This window comes from Microtus ochrogaster, chromosome 4 (genome assembly GCF_000317375.1).
Source record: "Microtus ochrogaster isolate Prairie Vole_2 chromosome 4, MicOch1.0, whole genome shotgun sequence".
Classification (NCBI taxonomy): domain Eukaryota; kingdom Metazoa; phylum Chordata; class Mammalia; order Rodentia; family Cricetidae; genus Microtus; species Microtus ochrogaster.
Window position 1 is genome coordinate 55,907,890 of NC_022011.1, and position 20,249 is coordinate 55,928,138.

Genomic DNA, 20,249 nt, shown 5'->3' on the forward strand with positions numbered 1-20,249 from the left:
GCTGGTCTCGAACTCACAGAGATCCGCCTGCCTCTGCCTCCCGAGTGCTGGGATTAAAGGCGTGCGCCACCATCGCCCGGCCTTATTTTTTTACTTTTAACTCACACAATAGGCTAGAAGCTGTACTTCATAAATATTCAGTTAATGACTCTTGGCTTAAAGATTTCTATTCAAGAACTGTGTAGGCTTTATGCATGAGGAAAATGAGACCCGGAATTATGATAGGAAGTTACTCAATCATGTGTTGGTTTAGCATTAAGATATTTTTCTATCTTTAGTAATGGTATTTCGTTGGCTGTTTCTAAAACTACTTCATACTGGTTTGAGCAGAGTGCATGCATGTGAGGTGTACAAAATACTACATTTGTTACATTTGTGTTGATAAATTAAAGTAAGTATATCTTTATGTTTCTGTAAAGATATTTGCTACTTCAAGAGCACGGCTTTACAACTGCCTTTTAACAGATAGAATAAGAAATAGTACACAGGAATTTGATGACAATAGGAACACTGGTGCTCTTATTGAGATAGGCAGTTTTCTAATAAGGACCAATACTACAGAATTCTTTGACACTCTGTTAAACGTGATACTGTACCATGAAGTCTATAACAGCATCATTGTAATTCCACATTTGCTGAAAAGTGAACAATATCACTATTTACTTACTGTAGTGTTTAAAATGTAGTAGACAATTTGTTTCATTTTTCAATGACATATTAGCATACAGAATTGGAAAACTGTAGAAATTAGTGTCACCGAGATGATAAAAATTGTAAAATACTCTTAAAAGAATAAGAAGAATATGGACTCTACTTAGCACCATGAAACACACTAGATGTAGCCTTTCAAAAGCCTTTATCTCTGAGCAGCTTGAAGTTAATGTCACAGTGTCACTTACCATCTTTCAGGATGGTTTCTCGCTCTGTGCCATCTATCTTCTGCCGGCCAATTAGAAAACTGGTGGTGTCAGCAAAGTAGATATAATTAGCTTCTGCGTGAAAGTCTAAAGCACGCGGGTTTACCAGATTTTCTATGGGGATCATGCATTCATCAGCTATCTTGGTATTCAGGTCCATCCCTCTAACAATTCCTGGGCGTCCTTTTCCATAAAAGAGGAACAATTCATTCTTTGGCCCTGCAGAAGAAAGATTACAAACATAAACAACCCATGCTGCCTAATCTTCTTTACACTGCAGAATGCCACTGTTTAATTAACTGGCACAATTAGACTTTTTTTTTTTAAAATTCAATACTAGAAATTAAACTCTGAAATATGCCAAACGGATCTTGATGCAAGAAGGCCGGCTAATTGCATTACTTTAATTAAACCAGAAATTACTTCACTGAATGGGTTATATTTAGTTAATTATTCTTCTGTCTGTATAGCAAAAACATGACAGATCATTGAATAACTTGTAACTTGTGAAATGGAAATTTATTAAAATATCTGGTACATTTAATTGTATAATTCATTACAATCAAGCGAACGCTTTCTGAAGATACCATCTATTGCACTCATTACATTTGACAGTGCTGAAAACTTCAGGCCAATTAAATCTCTGCAGTATGGAGCTGCCACATACTGACTGCAAGTGCTAACAAAAGAGTCACAGGATATCAGAGAGATTATCATGAACGTTACTGTGTTCTGCTGTCCAAACAGGTGACTAATGCACATAAGAAATGAATCAGTGCCAGCTGATGGCATCAGTTTACTTCCTAGCTTAATTGTAATGTCAGAGACGATGTCATCTGCCAGGGAATCTGATATGTAACACAGAACTCAACAGAAGCAAACAAGTAACACAAATCTCCAAACAAACAGAAATGATCTCCATAGCTACTAAAATGCAAAATTAAGGTGGCCTTTTTTTTTTCTTTTCTTGGGTTTTCTTTCCTTGTTTTTTGTTGTTGTTTGTTTTGTTTTGTTTTTTGTTTGTTTGTTTTTACTTTTAAAGAAGCATGGGCAATTTAAAAGCAACTCTATCACTCACTAAGAAGCATTTCGGCACCCCCCCCCACACACACACCAATTTTCTTGCACATCTTTCAAAGGCTGCAGTCCTGCAGGTGACTGCTTGACTTGCAAAGCTGTCAACTCCGACATGTGTTTGCTGCTATTATAAAAGGGGGAAGTAACCTTGCCAATCTCTACCTTTTTGAACTATCTGGGCAGAGTAGGTTTCATAGGCATTCAAGTCTAGTGGACAGTGCTTCAATACAAAGGAATTACATGAATGCCATCTGCCAGATGCACTCAACACCTACTCCATAAACATCAGAATCTTGGACTGGTAAACCTTATGGTTGGGCTTTGGGGTCCTCTTCCCCAACTTCCAGGTCAGGTTCCGGTCAGTCAGACGCAGACAGTTCTTTAACACACACACACACACACACACACACACACACACACACACACACACACACAAAACCAAGGCCCTAAATTGAATTTAGAATTCCAAGAATTCAGCTATTTTGAAACATCTGAAGCAAAACTGTTTCTACTACCTCAGACACCCAGCATTTGCAAAAGGAGATAATGGTCCCTGAAGTTCAAAAATCAACTGTGGAAGAAAAGCAGCTAGGCCCACGTTCTGTCACCAAACAAGGAAATCCTCTTGCCACTTACATATTCTGAGCTATAAAATCTCCAGCTTGAAACATGAATCTGCTTTCTCTTGAAATCTGGCAATTGAGTAGTCATTGAGGAAGTACTAAGCCCTAATCCTATGACCAGAATGAGAGATGTCAACTTTCTGGCATTAAATAAAGCCTGCTCAAGCTGTTTGAGCTCCTATAAATTCTCGTCTAATGTTTTTTTTTTCTTACAAAGGCAATTTTTAGATATTGCTGTAGTGTCTATCACAGAAATTTTGTAAATAAACTATGCATCTTCCATTATCAGAGGGTTTATTTTTGTCTAGTTGAATATTTTGTCTAGTTGAATTTCAACTTAAACTTTGTAATTTAATTTTATTCTCATTATAATTAATAGCCATCCATGGATTTAACCATATAGTACACTTCACTACTATGTAGTTTCCTCCTCAAATTTAACTTACGTATATATTTCACAATACATATTTATTTTTTGTTGACACGTATTCATTGAACAAAATGATGAATTCATAATGGCATTTTACTTAAAAGTATAATGTAGTAGACCATAGATTCTAGCTCCTAAATTCACAAAAAGCCTGGATTCCTTTTCTTCTTCTAATTTATAATTATTTAAAAGGAAAATCCATGTTATAAACATTTTTTTATTTAAATTAACAAATTATTTTCTATGTTGATTCACTATGTTAAACATTACATTGTTTCTATTGCTCAGCAGAGAGGTTGCTGAGAAATTTACATATTGACTTTATGATTTTATGCTAACGACGAGATGAGATTTTCCTTTTCCTCTATTATTCCTCACCTTTCCTTTGATGTAAGTATAAGATAATGTAACTTAATGACTTTGTGCTTCATAATCTCTTGATGTTTTCCTGATTTCAAAAGTATTTCATTCAAAATAATATTTTATATGATATAAAATTAGTATTAGTTCATTTGGGGGGGCTTTCCTTTTTGAAATTATAGAATGGTTTTGGACAAATGTATACATATATTGACTTATTTTTCAAAAATTACCACCATTAAATTTAATGATATTTTGTTATGTCATTAATGTATCTTCAAAAACATTCTTTTTTAATTCTAGCATAATACTTCATTGACTAAAAACCATAATCAGGGATCTATCATAGCAGATTTTCATTTACATTTTGAATAAATACAAAAATTTTAATGGGCAATCTTGGACTCTCAGTGCTAACACATGACTGTTTGGGACCTTTAAATTGTAAGAAAGGTATTTGTATTTTGTTCAATCTTATTTTGGGCATTCCTTGATGCTTACTTTACAATTTCTTTGTGTGTGTGTGTGTGTGTGTGTGTGTGAAATTTAATTAGACAGCGACAAAACTTGGATTCTTGTTTTACGTTCTTAATTCCATTCTACTGTTAAAGGGAGGGCACAGGTTTCTTTCTTCCTTTCCTTTCTTTTCTTTTCTCTTCTTTCTTTGTTTTTTTTTATTTTTCAAGATAGGGTTCCCCTGTAGCTTTGGAACCTGTCCTATAACTAGCTCTTGTCAAACAGGCTGACCTCAAACTCACAGAGATCCCCCTGCCTCTGCCTCCCGAGTGTTGGGATTAAAGGCGCACGCCACCACTGCCTGGCAGGATTAGGTTTCTTTATAGTTTCTGTGGATAAACAGAATACAAAACTTAAGTGCTTTCACTACACTGTTCTCCAAGCCACTGACCCTTGCAAATAACTAAGGAAAGAGACAGAGCATCTCCACCTGAGTGGGAAGGATAGCCCACAGAATGTCATTCTGGAACTAGCAACCTCATTTCTAGCTTTCTAACCTCCTGGCCTCTACTGGAACGTTCTGCTTTTTATATTAACCTTTACCTCTGTGGATTGCTGTTGCCCTGGCCTTTGATAGTGCCAGATGTCTGACTTTCTGCTAGAGGGAGCTTATAGAGTTTGAAAGATCAAAACTCAGTTTTTGTTGAATCTATTTTTATTTATCATAGTTAGAATTGTTTTTGGTGGTTTTTGCACCAAAAGGATATGGTCTATAAAAGTTCTCTTAAATGCAGCTCTAAGCTGAGGTTTTCCCATAAAGGTATTTATGTACATTGTGTGTATACATGAATATGACTACACATTTTCATGACATGCTATCACTTCCCAAGAGCAACAGTTGATTTAGTTATGTTATACAATTGTGCAGACACATTCAACTTCTCTGATCTGCAGGCCTCAAATCCAGAAAATCAATTATACTCCAGATAGGCTCAGGAACATGAGACCAGATATCTTTATGTTTCCACCATTTAACTCAAAGCCAGAAACACAAATTAAACATGCATTTTGTTTATTTCTTCTCTTTTTAAAAATAAATCTTAAAAGCTTATTCAAAAATAATCATGAAAATACCATGCCAAATCTTAAAAATTAAACAAAAAATTTCTAACAACTTATAATAAAGGGAGAGTTTCTGATAAGTCGTTCAAAGAATTGATACATGTTTGACATCGCTAATGAAACACGAAATAATGTAGCAAACTTCAGACCCATTTCTGCTGTGCAAAGGTATGCATTGGTGCTGCCTTGCTGTATCCAGTGGTACTTCACTGTTGTATGTGCTCTTCAGTCAAACAAGACACCTATTTGGAAGACCATTTGAGTTTACATATGAGAAAAAATATAGTCAACCTTGGGTAGAGTTCCTTGAACCTCATTCAGGAAATTAAAAACTAAAATAGATTTTTTTTCCCCTTAAAATCTTCCCTGATGGATCCCTATGGTGAATAAGTTTGCTAATCCTTTAGCTTAAAGAGCTGCCCTTTTTATTGCCTCAAGGAAAGGTAAATCCTGACTTTGAGAAGGGAAAATGTCTAGCATGCACTTGCTCGTAAATATCACTGTTAGACTGTAAGTCTCTTGTTCTTCTTACTGATGGGGATGCTGCTAATTAAAAAAAAAAAAAAAAGAAAAAGCAAAACACCCACAACTCTCCAGAAGAGGTGCCTGCTGGCGAAATGTGTAGCAACATACTTTTGCATGACTTGCCGTCACTTCCCAAGTTGAAGCCAGTCCTGCAGCGACAGGTCCGTGACTTATAACTGCTGCTGAACAGACAGATGTGTGAACAGCCCCCTGGCAGTCCATATGCATCCAGTTCACAGGCATGGCTTCTGACTGCAACAGAGAGAAAACCAGACAAGTCAATTATGTGTAAACTTTACAGTGTAAGGAAGTAGAATCTTAGCAAACTGTTGCATACCCCACTGTGGAGTACTATAATAACATGGGGGGAGGGGAATTAAACCCCAGAGAAGAGGGGGGAGATTGACAGAATCTTCTTGGGTTAAATTAAAAAAATCAAAGAAATATTAGTTTACTGCGTTCACAAATATGCAAATGAAATTAACATTTTTGTTTGTTTTGGAGCCAAGTTTTGTGTGCTTATTTAAATGTCATTAAAAAAGAAAGAAAGAAAAACATAAAAAAATGGCAGAAAAAAGTCCCAGTGTAGGGATTTGAGCAAAGTTACCCTTCTTCAGCATATGGGCAGCCACACTGGGAGAGACATCATCTGAGCTGATGAGAAATGCTAAGTCACAACAAATGTTTTCGATATTTGAGACCACAAGAAAATTATGGTGTGAAAATGTGCTTTATTAATATTTAGAATTAGGGAGGAACAAAATGTAAATAGGACCATGAAAATAAGAAAGATCATGGCCAAAGAGAAGTAATACTGTCACTGTGTCCCTAAGAGTCTGGCTAGTATTAAAACTAAGTTTTTGCTCAACTCTTAGTTAAAAGAGAGGTGAATATCATGACTAATTTATTTTATAGCCAAACTAGTTTACTTTTAAAAAAAATACTTTCTTCTTTCTGTATCCATCATTTTTCTCAGAGAAAAAACATGAGTGAAAAGCTCTTTCAGTGAATGTTTTATTGCTGTGTAACGTCTTAAGGCTTCTAAAGTAGCTTAGGTAACATGAAAAAAAAAAAGTAGCTTAGGTAATAAACCCATTCTGTTATCATCATCAATTTCCTTTTTCCTTTTCATTAATACCTTTTCTTTCTTTATTACCTATCAGTATGCAAATGTTCCAGTATTTATGGCAACTTGGAAAAGAAACAACTTCTCATTGCACTGATTCACCTAAGGTGCATGGTTTTTCATGGTCATAGCTCATTTTCTCCATTTCCATTCCTTCTGTCTCCTTCAAACCAACTTTAGTCACATATTAACATCAAAATGTCACTGTCAGAAGTCAGTAAGCTTCATGCTGTCAAGAAGACCAAAGGCCATTTGGATTTTCTGAACTGCTTCTTGGTGTCATCATTTGGCTTCTCTATTCTTGACTTACTGGTGATATGTTCTAGTGTCATTATTTGAAACTCCTCTCGACATGAGCTTACTTCCCTGATGTTCACAGCTATTCAGTGGTGTTACATAATACCTCTGTGTCAATCACTACAACTGCTATATCTATCCTGGTCTTCTCCTCCAAACTAAACACATAATCTTGTATATGCATGTATCTCTCCAAATCTACATTTAAGTCTATAATAGACATTTGAAATAACCCATATGACTGACCTCAGTCTTTTCTTATAAATTGTTTTGTTTCTCATTTTTACAATGTGTGCTGTTTCAATGTTTTAGCAAAACCTATGCCTTCATTCTTGACTCTTTATTTTTTATATCCCATCCAATATATGTTTATAAAGATCCTGAATTTAACTCCTACTTCTATTTACTTGACTACTACTCTCTTGGAACAATCCATCACTTTTTCTAATCATCGTCCTCTCCCCTCTGGCATCAACTCCATACATCTATGGAAAGTTCATAAAAGTTATTATGAAACTCTGCTGAATGATTCTTGATGATTCCTACTTCATGAAATAGAAAAATAAAGAGCTTTATGATAATCTACAAGCTCCTACATGTTACATAATCTATGATATCTCTAATTTTTCCGCTTCCCTGTCTGTAGTCACTCTGTTTCAGACATATAAGCCCGTGGATGCTCCAGAGGAGTTTAGATTTGTTCTTCCCTCATGGCTTTGAACTTACTCATCTCTCCCGCCACACTGCTCACTCCAGAGATCACCAGGCTTCTCATATTCAATTTCTTGAAGATTTTATTCTATGCCATCTTTCTAGTTAGACCTCTTTGACAAAAAATTGCCAACTCCCCATGTCTGATTCTTTAAATCTTCCCTATCTTATTTCTCTTTGATAGTAGTTATTATTTCTAATGAAATAAATAATTTACTTACTCATTTTGTATTATATTGTCTCCAATATGACTTAAGTTCCATAAAGCAAAAGCGACTTTGTGTTTAGTTGAGTAGTATATTCCAAGCGTGTAGAATAAATCTTCGTACATAGTAATGGTCCATGGATAATTGGCAAATACAGAAAGCTACAGAATTTTAATAAAATTGTCTTCAAACTTCAAAACTGAATTTGTTACAAATCTGTTTATGACAGTGCTCTTCCTCAGATAGATGTACATTAATATTTAATGTTTTTAGATCCGTTTTAATTTGAAATATCTTTATAGAGAGACGACAGGAATTTGGGGTGGTGATATTTTACTTTCAGGTAACTTTGTATTTTAACTGGGCCTAAACTGGGCTGCTGCTGATCATTATTAACCTACTATAAAAATCATTATATTGTGTTTTTCAAAAATATTTAACACTACTGCAGTTCGCTTTAATTGTTTTTTTAATGGGCATTTTAAAAAAAACATAAAACAATTGGGATATTAAACCAGGAGAACCAGAACTACCACTAGTGGACACGAGGCAAGTGCCACAGCAAATAACCTGGTTCGAAATTTGCCTTCAAAAAATGGCAGAAAAGTTCAGAAATAAGCCTTAGCATCCGAGCTTCCTGTCTACATACATCACGTTGGAAAGTTGTTTGCTGGGGCTAAATCGAGCCATCATTTCAACCCCGTGGTTGGAGAAACGATTTGATAGGAGCTGAGTAGTTTGTCATTTAGACTTGAGAAGTGATCTCTATTCTATTCTACCAAGCAGGCACGTACATTTTTGCTGTCAAAAATGAATTTATGATATCCTCTGTAACACCACACAGAAGCCCAAGGACTATGTTCTCACTGAAGCCGCCGTTAGGGAGGCCGTTAAGGAGCCCCGTGGCTTACCTGTTGGCTGAGTTCTTTTTTGATAGGTTCGGATTCCTCGAGCGCTTTCCATTTTAATTATTGAGTGAATGTCAGTGCCATTGAATCTGTTTATTCGTATGATGTCGAAGTTATCAAAATTGGTTGCATATAAATAATCTTCAAATACAGTTATCCCATAGAGATGCTTAACCTGCAAAGAGCACCAAATATAGCTAGAATTTTTAATTCTACTGCTGCTAATGTGAAAATTACAATTACAAGTGTGAAGAATGTCCAGAGTCAGATGGATATTATCATTTATTTTCTATTTTCTTTCAAAAAAACATTCCAATAATTTCTACTCTTTTTAGTGAAAGATAAGATACAGTAGTGGGTAAAATAGTTTTATATGCATGGGAAATAATTATATTCATGTTTCATCAGGAATATATGCTTTATAGTTTCTGTCCTAGACTAGTAAAAACCAGACCTTGAAATGCATTAACTAATATGCTGTGTCAGAATTAATATCATTTGAGACATTTTAGAGGCTACTTGCTCATACAGATATGTAGGCACTGCAGAATCATAGCTATGCCCTAATGATCTATAAAGGAAAACAACTTTGAATATTTGTTTCATATGTTGAAAGTCACATTCTTGTCTTAAGTTATATTAAAATAATATTTTATGCAGTGTGGAGAAGAGTACAGAAAGAAATCACATATGTGCAAAATGGTGAATAAAATTTGAGCATTTCATTCAAAAATGTCATGATTTCTAAAACTTATTCGTACTGGCAAGTAGAATGCAATTGTGATGCTTATGGATATGCATACTATTAGATTAGCAACTTCACTCTCTTTTGACAAATATGTGCATCTTGAGATGCAAACAGTGTTTGAAGTTCATAGAAAGTAGGGTAGAAAGAAGACTGATCATTCGTTTTCTGAACTGCTGGAAGTGGAGAGCCTAGTGGTTTTATTCAATTATGCATGATTTGCAAAGGTTCTGGTCTGGATATCTGGAGTAATTACTGGCTGTTACAGGAAATTTTATGAGAGTCACTGGTCACCGTTCTTAGAGACCACACGAGGCTATATTAAACCACAAGGATCTGCAGCTGACGATGTGAGGATGTACGATGTGTTTGTGAAACCACTCATAAAAATTTGTAAAACATTCTTAACAAGAGTACCAGGCCAATTATACAGTTCTAGCCTGTCTGGGTCATTGTCATTCCCTGGTCCTTTTGTGAGGTGTGAGGAAAAGAAAACTGACTTTGGTGTTGTTTCAAGATCATCCGTTTCTTCTTGTCTAGTGTAGACATGAGTGGCAAGAATCAGTGTGAAGGATTTTTCCAGGTTAAAGCCCTCAGATAACATCCCATTGGTATAGGCAGCATGTGCACAGATTTAGGCAGTGAAGGAGGGGACATATGCACTTACCAGTATCATTTTTTATGGAGATGATGTCATAGCCACCAAATATACCAATGGCCTAGTTATTGATTTGGTCAATGCTTTTTCTACCATTTGAAGATATAAACAAGCTGTATTCCTAGATTTGGTCAGAGTGTGAGGCCATACTCATGCTGTGGCACACTATGACTCTAATAATTTTTTAGATATAAGATGTCAGTTCATATCCTATAAAGAAAACCCTTACTGTATAAGAGACAATCGGCCAAGGTAGAAAATCTGCTCACATGGCAAAAACTCTGTTTTATTCAACAGCTCTTTCTTTACTTCTCTTCATATAAATTTCTCTCCATAATTTAAAGACTTTGAAAGACTATTTCTACATCAGATTGCTTACTGACAGACTTAGCATATGTTTAGCGAGCCAGAAACACAGGCATTAGAAACAAGATGAAAGAATAAGTAAATATTTGATGACTGAGGGTGATGGAGGAAGGTCATTGGTTGATTAAATAAAGAAGCTGCTTGACCTGATAGGTTAGAACATAGGTGGGAGGAGCAGACGCTGGGAGGAAGAGGAAGTGAGCTCAGAGACTCGACAGCTCTCCTCTCGGGGGCAGACGCCTCAGAGAGACACGATGCTCCACTCTTGCGGGCAGAGGCGAGAGCTCTGCTCTCTGAGGCACACGCGATGAAGCTCCGACCCAGGATGGACGTAGGCTAGAATCTTCCTGGTAAGCGCACCTTGGGGTGCGACACATATGATTGGAAATGGGTTAGTCCAGGTGCGAGAGTTAGCCGAGAAAAGGGCTAGAGCTAAAGAGTCAAGCAGTGATTAAAAGAATACAGTGTCCGTGTAATTATTTCGGGTAAAGCTAGCCGGAGTCGGCCGGGGTTCTGGGGATGCAGCCCCGCCACACCTATTACTACATGAGGGTATAGCTCAACTGGTAAAGCCTTTGCTTTATTGATTCCTATGTTTACAGAAAGAACTGAGTTTCACTCCAAGATCTCAGACAAAACTAGTTAGGTGTAGCATGACTTTGTAATCCTTGAACTGGCTTTGCAATCCAGGAGGATCCATATACTGTCCTAACCAATCTAGATGAACTCAAGAGATCCAGGACAACCAGAGCACCTGTCTCCAAAAAAAAAAAAAAAAGAAAAAGAAAAAGAAAAGAAAAGAAAAGAAAAGAAAAGAAAAAGGCATAGTGGATGGAACCTGAGGAAGGACACCTAAAAATAACATCTGGCCTCCATAAATGTGCACTTGTAAGCGTCCTGAATCCCCATACACAGGATATGGAGATTTCACAGCATTAAAAAAGACCTGCTGCATAATCATGAGGACCAGAGTTTAAATCACAACACTATTCTATTAGCTAGAAGTCCTGCAGAGACTTGAGCTCTGAGGGACCTGGCTTTCATTGTCGTGCTGCACTCATAAAAGCACGTGTGCACACACTGCACAAACAAATAAAGAAACCAGCAATAATGATGAGAGGGTAAAGAGGAGAGTGGACATTAAAAGCCTTTTCAACATTTCTAAAGAGTTATTTTCATTTTATTTTAAAATATGCATGTACGTGTATTTCTATGTGTGGATTTGTGCATATGTAAGTGCATATGTAAGTGTAATGTCCACAGAGGTCAGAAGACAGTGTCAGACTTCTAAATTTAGTTGTGTGCAATATAAGTGGGTGCTAGGAACTGAACTTCGGTCCTTTGTAATAGCAGTACATATTCTTAACCACTAAGCCATCTCTACAGGCTCTTAAAAGACTTTCCAAATAATTAGGAGAAAAATCATTTGAATTCTCCATTCAATGTTTAATTTTTAATGACAAATAAAATAAAGTCTCTCATAATCATCTTAGAAATTAGTACACAGAAGGGCATAACCAAGGGCATAACCATGGGATATATATATATATATATATATCCCATGTAAAGGTTTTCATATATCAAAGATAATTAACTGCATTATAAAGGTGATGAGGGACAAAGTCACTGTAAAGGGTTCACAGAACATGCCTATCTCATACTATATCAGAAATTCAATTATTAAATCTATTAATTCACTGTAGACCTCACAAAAGATTGATATAATATAAGAGACAGATAAATATTGGGGAGAAATATTACTGGAAAAGGCATACTTCAACTAAGCTTTTTTAAGGCATTTATGGAGCATTGTCTGAAAAAAGGAAGAAACAAACAAACAAACAAACAAGCAAAAAATAACACAAAAAAATGCACAGACAAGAACATTGATCTTTGATTTTCACAAAATTCTCATTTAGGAAGCACACAAATGAATCAGTGGGCAAAATTAAGTCTAACACTATTAGAATAATTAGGGTATTTTGTGAGCACACATTTGCTTTTGCTAGCAAACTATTTTTAATGTCTCATGGGACAGATGGTGGTGAAGCTCCATATGAATAAACGGCTTGAATTAGTTTTCAGAAAGTAGGTCATGACATTTGTCCCATTCCAGGGAGTCTCTCTCTCTCTCTCTCTCTCTCTCTCTCTCTCTCTCTCTCTCTCTCTCTCTTTCTCTCTTTCTCTCTTGTGAATACAGCACTTTTGCATTCATGGTCTTGCTTATGTTTGTTTGCCTTCAACAGAGAGGCAAAGAAGCAAGACACATCTAGTGTCATGATTTAGATGGCTGAGCTTAACTGCCAAATGGGTTACATCCAGGTTCAACTAAAAGCACACACGTGAGGGATTTTCTTGATTGGCTCATTTGAGATCAGACTATCTGCCCTAAATCTAGATCATCTGAGGTGGGGACAGCCACCCTAAAATTTTCTCTGGTGACAGCTCAAATAAAAGGAGATGGCTTTGGAAGGTGATGTCACCAACACTGTTGCTGAGGCATTCCTTTGCTGATGTTAAAACAAAGTTCTTAGGGATTCCAGCCTAGAGTGGCAAACAACAGCTCTTGATGAACCCTGTAGGTCATCCAGTCTCTACTGGATTCTCTGCCTTTCCATCAGGAAACAATCATTGTTATATTAACCAGACCACGGATCCAATCAAGACTCTAAGCCACTCTAATAAATTCCCTACACACACACACACACACACACACACACATCCACTATGTTCCATTAGAAGAACCTGATAATTCAACAGGCATGTCCTAGTATTACTGTGACTAAAACATCCTCCCAAATAAAATATGCATCTAAGGTTTGTGAGCCATTACATCTTATCTGTAAGAATGCTTCCAATTTCGATCTTTAGAAGAGTTATCATATATTCAGTTTATTATGGTAGCTGCATTTTCTAACAAAATTGTACTTACCTGTCTACCTTGTACAAGAGTATGCCTGTTTTTTCCTTGGTAGTCCACTACTCCCACGTAGTCCAAGTAGAGATCTACCCAATAAACCAATCTGTTGACGAGGTCCAGGGCCAGGGCAGCTGGCTGTTCTGCCTTTGAGTAAACTATCCTCGTTCTGTTCATCCCGTCCAGGTCACATCTCTCCACTTTCGGAACATCCCCAGAGTCAGTAAAGAAAAGTTTTCTGTTGAAAGACAAATAAATGTTAACATGAAGAGAGAGGAAGCATATTTGATAGAGCCATCTGCAAAAAAGCAGAACTTTCCTACTAATTTATTTCAGTAGTTACATCTGCTTGCTTCCCATAACCATTTCCATATATTATCCGTCATAAACAGAGGAATCTGCTAATGAATATTGCAGGGCATAAGGGAGCAGGTTAAGCAACAACTGTAAAATTTCCTCAAAGCCAATGGCTGTGGTGGCTTTATTTTTGCATCTGCGGAGGTTCTTTAAGCTTCATATAGCCGGTGCATCATCCCATTAAGGACAAGGTACTGAAGCAAGCCAAGTCATCAGGCCAGGGCATGTGAGCCACTAGACATTATATGCAACCTGATTTTCAAATGGCTGGTAATATTTGTTTCCTATAAAACCTATTCTGTGGAGTTCTGCAACGTTGTGAGGCACAGAGAACGGCAAACCAGGAATGAAGGAAGCAGTGAAAATGTCGGCTTGCTGTCTCTAGCACTGGAAATAAAACATAAATAACGTGACCTGCAGGCCTATTCCTAATTCTTCCCAACTAAGGGACTTACATGAAAGAAATGAAGGACACTCCTCTATTTCTCTTAATGCGTTTTGAAGAAAATGCTGAAACAAATGCTCACTTCTGGGACAAGAAATTGTTTCAAGCAGTTCTGAGACTGCCAAAGATTTAAATGCACCTGGAACACTTGAGTGTTTAATATTTGATTAGTATTCACAATGTTTAGTAAACACAAATCAATTTCAATTACCCTGACAATAGTTAACAAGATTTCCACTCATGAGACTTAATTGCATTTGTAAAGAGAAGACCATCTTGCCTTGACTTAAATATAATCTCAAGAATAATCTAATTTACAGTGACTGAGCAATATGAAGATTGCCTGGAGTACAGAATATTGGATTTCACAAACTTGGAGAATTAGTTTTTAGTTACTTTTTTCAACAATCCTGAACTATCTAACACAATGGGGTATCTTCCAAGCTAAAAAGTAGTATTTAAACTGTAATTTTAGATAAGTTCTTTCTGCACAGAAGGCTTTTAAACATTAATGTGTAGTGTTCTGTATTGATGGGATAAAATTTCTTTATGAGTTCTTGAAAGATCATAGTATTGAAGCAAGTTAAACATTTCAAGTGACAGTGCAGACAGAGAGTTTTCTATTTTGGCAAAGAACAAATAAAAAGGCATGACTTTATTCCAGTGCTAGCCTTTTCTCTCCCTCTGTATTTCCCTCTCTGTTCCCTGCACTCTTCTGATGGCTCCACCTTCCTCAGTCTTAACCAATTTGATTATAGCTCACTCTAGATGAACTACAAGTTTCTTTGATAGAAAACACACTAAGGAAATACATAAGGAGTCCCATCCTCAGGTATGTTCTAAGCAGAAGAGTGTCTGCAATTATTATAAGAGGTCTCTCCAGGACATAAAGCTTCTTGTTCTCTGCTTCCCATTTCAAATGAGTTTAGTTCACATAAGTGAAGAGAATGTGTAGGTATTGAGGGCTGCAGAAGCTGGCACAGCATGAACTGCGGGATACCCAGAGACTGTATAGGTATGAAGTGAAGCAACATTGCCCAACAGTTAAGACACAAGAGTACTGGAGGCAGGTTCGCTTGGTGCTCTTTCAGGGGGGCCTGAATTCAATTCTCAGAACTCACAACACAGTTTAGAACACCACTTCTGTGAGGTCTGATGGCATCTTCCAACTTCTAGAGATGATATGTATGTAGGAAACACACACACACACACACACATATCCAGAAGAAACAGAGATCAGAGTAAGGATAAGAACCCTGGAGGCCTACTCTTGTAGAAATAGGCAGAAGGAGAAAAGAAAACAGAGGAGTTCGGAGGTCAGAAGAGATATGAGGTCAGAGCAAACAGAGATCCATACGTGTCTGAAACATTTCAGGAAGAAGGATTAGAATGGTTGATGTGTCAAATTTCACAAATAATATAAAGGTATTCTTCAAAAGGAAGCCATTGAATTTGATATTTGTTAAAGTATAAGTATAAGTTCTGAGGAACAATAATCTATTGGTTTAGATTATTATTGAATTAGATTATAATGGAAAATACACAAATAATTCTTCTACACATTTTTCAGTGATATTAAGCTACAGATTTAGGGATAAAACAAGTGACTTATAGATATGTTCAACATCATAATAATTCTGGTTATAGAAACTCTAGAATACTCTATGTATGTGTGTGTGCATGTGCATGTTGGTGTGTGTAATTTATTATTCATAACATTATTTATAACTTATATATACTACATACATATAACTTGTTATATATATTTGTGTGTGTGTGATTTACTAAATTTTACTGTTTCAGCGTAAATGCAAAGTAAGGAAAACAGAAGACTTTTGGATGTATAAAATAGAACGGAACCAGAAGTGAGTTAAGGTCATTCTCTGCTACACAGCAAATTTTGGCTCAACTAGGGCTACATGAGAAACTATTTTAACTGAAATAAATATCGATAATTATTGGAAAATGAAAGCTAAACTGTTCTATAGGCTGAAAATCATTTTTCATTCTTAAGTTTCCTTGATTCTTCACCAGAGTAAATACTATTACACTATCCACATTATTCTATTATCTTCAGACATTACCACATAAAAGTAACATTATTTCCATTTAGAGATGAAAGATGTTTAGTGTGCATAATTTGCCATGGTAAGAAACACAGAATTAACCCCATGCCATTTTTTTGTCTTATTATTTTGAAGGAATTTCAAAGTTATACAAAAGATTTATTTATAGCAGAACATATAACTGGTTGTGGTCTACATTTAAATTTACCATTTTTACAAAATTGATGCTCTCACTGTACGTCCTGGACTCTGAATTGTATGAAGGTATGACACACAGATATCATAACCCTTTCCAGCCAATACTTCTCTTCAAACCTCTTGAGAACAAGTGCTTGGTCTCGTAACCACAATGCCCCTGCCGTAGTCAATATTTTAAACAGCAGATGTTATACAACTCTTTTTCAAGATTTTACCACTAACCACTAGTGTTTGGTTGGCTTGTTGGCTTTGTATGATAGGGTCTCACTCTGTTACCCAGGTCTCTGTTGAGATAGTAGGTAATTCTCCCGAATGTTGCCATTACACCAGTTTTCCCCCAAGTATGCCTCACTAATGTTCTTCATGGTGATTCCTGCTGTTCAGGACATAGGCCAGCACGGTTCTTTCTCTCAGTCCTCCTTTGAAACTGTTTAACAACCAGGTCTTTCTTTGCTGTTTATGTGAGCATTTCTAAGCAGCAGAGAGTTAGCTGCCTTGAATATTGGAATTTGGAGTTGTCTGATTTTTCTACTAATTAGATTAAGCTAGGCAGTTTGATTTGGAATGTGATAGTTCTGTCCATTGTTATTATTGCCTTTTGGATTAAAAACAAGAAGACAGCCTACAACCTACTCCAGGAGTTTCACAAAAAATAAATAGAAATGAGATTTGGGATTCAATTTTATCTGTTTTTATTTTTTAATGTTTGTCTGAACACTTAAGTGCTTTATTAAAAGATTTTACTTTTAATTTTGTGCATATGTGTGTGGGCCAGTGGAAATGAGTGCAGTAACCCTGAAAGCCAGGTGAGGATGCTGGGTCCCCTACAGCTAGAGTGACAGGCCGTTGTGAGTAGGTGAGAACTAAACTCTGGTCCTCTGTAAAAGCAGTTGGTGCTCTTAGTTGCTGATTGATTTCTCAAGCCCTAAATAGCTAATTCTTGATTTTGACAGTCCACAGTCTTTCATTCACAGATCCTTTCCAGTCATCCTCCTCTGCAGTCCCCAAATAGCACAGACAATTCTGTACAGAAATCACCCATTGTTTTATACAGTGGTTCTTAATCTGTGGGTCGTGACGCCCTGTGAGCATCAGAAAACACAGGTATCTACATTATGATTTTTATCAGGAGCAACATTATAGCTATGCAGTAACAACAGAAATAATTTTATGGTTGGGGGTCACCACAAGCTGAGGAACTCAAAGAGTCTCGGCATCAGGAAGGTTGAGAACCATTGGTTTATACTGCTTCATGGAGACCAGCCCTGTCCTGCTCTGTACCCTTCCCACCTCTAAGAACATTAGCTTCACCTTTCTGTCCCTGTCTCCATATCTGTGCTAGCAATTGTTTCTCCATATAATTACATACCCCAAACAGAGGACTCTTTCATTGTGCTATATTTAATTTGAATGTCCTTCGAAATTTTTGTTTGCACTATCATCAAATCTCAGTCTAAAATAAGGCAATAGTTTAAGTTTAATCTCTGTTTCTAAGATATTTAACTAAGAATATACCAAAGAAAGGGATGCTTTGGGGGGCTTTCAGCTACTCATTGAGTTCACAATTATTGCATCTCTACCACTCCAGTAAAGAGGAGTTAATTATTTCAGATTCATTAACACATCTCATATGGTGAGGAATATAACTCTAATATCATACTGACTGTATATGTGGTCTTGCTTTACTATAGATGTGTACATTTTGCTTCTAAGGAAGGTAGCGGGAAACTCTGAAAATCATTGGTAAGCTTCCCCAACACAGATGAAAAGTTCCCGAGGTCCTGCTGTAGGCAGTGATAGAGTTTTGCGGGACTTCAATCATCCCTAAATTTTAAAGCAAAACAATGGTCACACATACACGTTAAAACAAGTTTTTGCTTGTTTTTTGGTTTTCTTGGTTGGGGGGTGTCTTTGCTTGGTTGTTTGGCTTTTTTGTTTGATGATGAATCTAAGAATTACTTTGGACAGTGGTATCTGCTTCCACAGCACTGACAAGCTCTTGTTCAGAAGGACACAGGTTCTTTAGGTGCACTGCCACCCGGGCTTTTGTGTCATCTGTCCTTTCCCTTCAGTTAGAATGTAATGCTGGATCTGAGGGGGGGGGGGGCGAGAGTTCCAAATAAGTCTCAAAATTACATGACAATATTCACTTAACTCTAAAATAAATGGTGTTACAGTACAAGGCATTTCACATGACAATATTCACATATTCAGAACAAGAACCCCTGAGAAGGTGGATACAATGCTAAAGATCCCCTATACCAGATTTCAGGGTATCTACAGTGCTCTGATCAAGCCCCAACACACAGCCCTTCTCTAATAATCATGTATTAATGATGATAACCACTTCAGCAAAATGATATATAATTTCTTCAAAAGTGTTATACTGAGAACTTAATTCTGTATTATTGTTTTTATACTAATTTAGTGCTATCCAAAGAGCATCAATTGCAATACTATTTTATATTTTTCTTCCATTATATATACAAATTTGAACAAGGGAGCGATTTTCCACATTATATAGAGTAATTAAAGTATACTCAGAATTAAAGTAGGAATATTAAATATTTAACACCGCAATTCTTGAATGCAATAGTGAATCTGAAAGGGTAATGAGTCTCTCTTACAAGAGGTTAAAATTCAAATTCCATTAGCTCTTGCTATTTAAGCTTGTGGAAGATAAACAATTAAACTATTTTCTCTGTCTAGCTAAGCCTGCAAGACAGTTATTTATTGATTTTTACTTGCTTGACGTTTTCGCTTCTGGTGTTTGTGAAACCTCTGTTGTCCTTGGTTTTCACTCCGTACATAAACACACAGAAATTAAACCTGACATGCAGGCTCCCACTCTCGGTCGGCGGCTCTGGATACTGCAAACATTTCTCCTAATAATTTCCCCAGAAGTATCTGTGCATTGGCTATAGTGGGCCGTAAGTCTGGCCTGTTCTGCATGTTTATCTGCAAAATTTTGCCCCTCTAGAGTATTTTCTAGAGATGCTCAGCTGGATAGGCAATTTTAAATGGCAGCACACTCTGGCCCTGCAAGGGGAAGAAGGTTACAGTGAACACAAGATGACAGGCTGGGCTTTGCAGGGCCACTAGGACTTTCTCTCTTAATGGTGTAAACCAATAGGTGTAGAGTCCACCCATGGGCAGATGTGTTATAACAGGTCAAGTAGGCAGCCAGGGAGGGCTGGAAGGAGAAAGTAATCCTGGAGCCTGTGCATACAGCAGAAGATAGAGAGGAGGAAGGAAAGTTTAGGCCACAAGGGCCAATCCTAACCCCTGGACTTAGATCTGGAGACACCGGACATTATCTATTTCTCCATTAAAAAAAATTTCTATTTCTTTGAGCTGGTTTAAACTAGCAGAAACTAGCAGGATCTGGTTAATCCACCATAATGCTTGATGAGACCACACACTCATAGGACTCTTTGTGAAATGTTGATGGAGAAAGCATTGCGTGATTCGGGCAGCACTGTTTTTGAAGGGCTGACATTAGAGCATGAATCATTCCAAGTGTTACATATAAACCTTACATAATTCCATTCCACATTCTGACTCTTACATAAGAAGAAATTAACTTTAAAAACACAGACAATATCTGAAATCTTTCTTGCCTTCATGAAAATGTGAAACAGGGTTCACCTTCTTATTTAGCTTCTTTAGGATATCAAAATAAAGACTCACTGACCTTTATTTGTGGCTAGAAACCAATTATGAGTGAGTACATCTCATG

General features: G+C 36.8%; 1 protein-coding gene across 1 annotated transcript in view; it reads right to left on the reverse strand.

Moving 5' to 3' along the window:
* Window positions 1-20,249, reverse strand: part of Lrp1b (LDL receptor related protein 1B) — a 1,800,012-nt gene that overhangs the window by 758,067 nt on the left and 1,021,696 nt on the right. The window contains exons 8-11 of the mRNA XM_026778709.1: window positions 13,460-13,682; window positions 8,762-8,933; window positions 5,619-5,762; window positions 900-1,136 (exon numbers count right to left, since the gene is read on the reverse strand). Of these exons, the coding sequence (XP_026634510.1) occupies window positions 900-1,136; window positions 5,619-5,762; window positions 8,762-8,933; window positions 13,460-13,682 (776 nt within the window). The remainder of the gene's footprint in view (window positions 1-899; window positions 1,137-5,618; window positions 5,763-8,761; window positions 8,934-13,459; window positions 13,683-20,249) is intronic.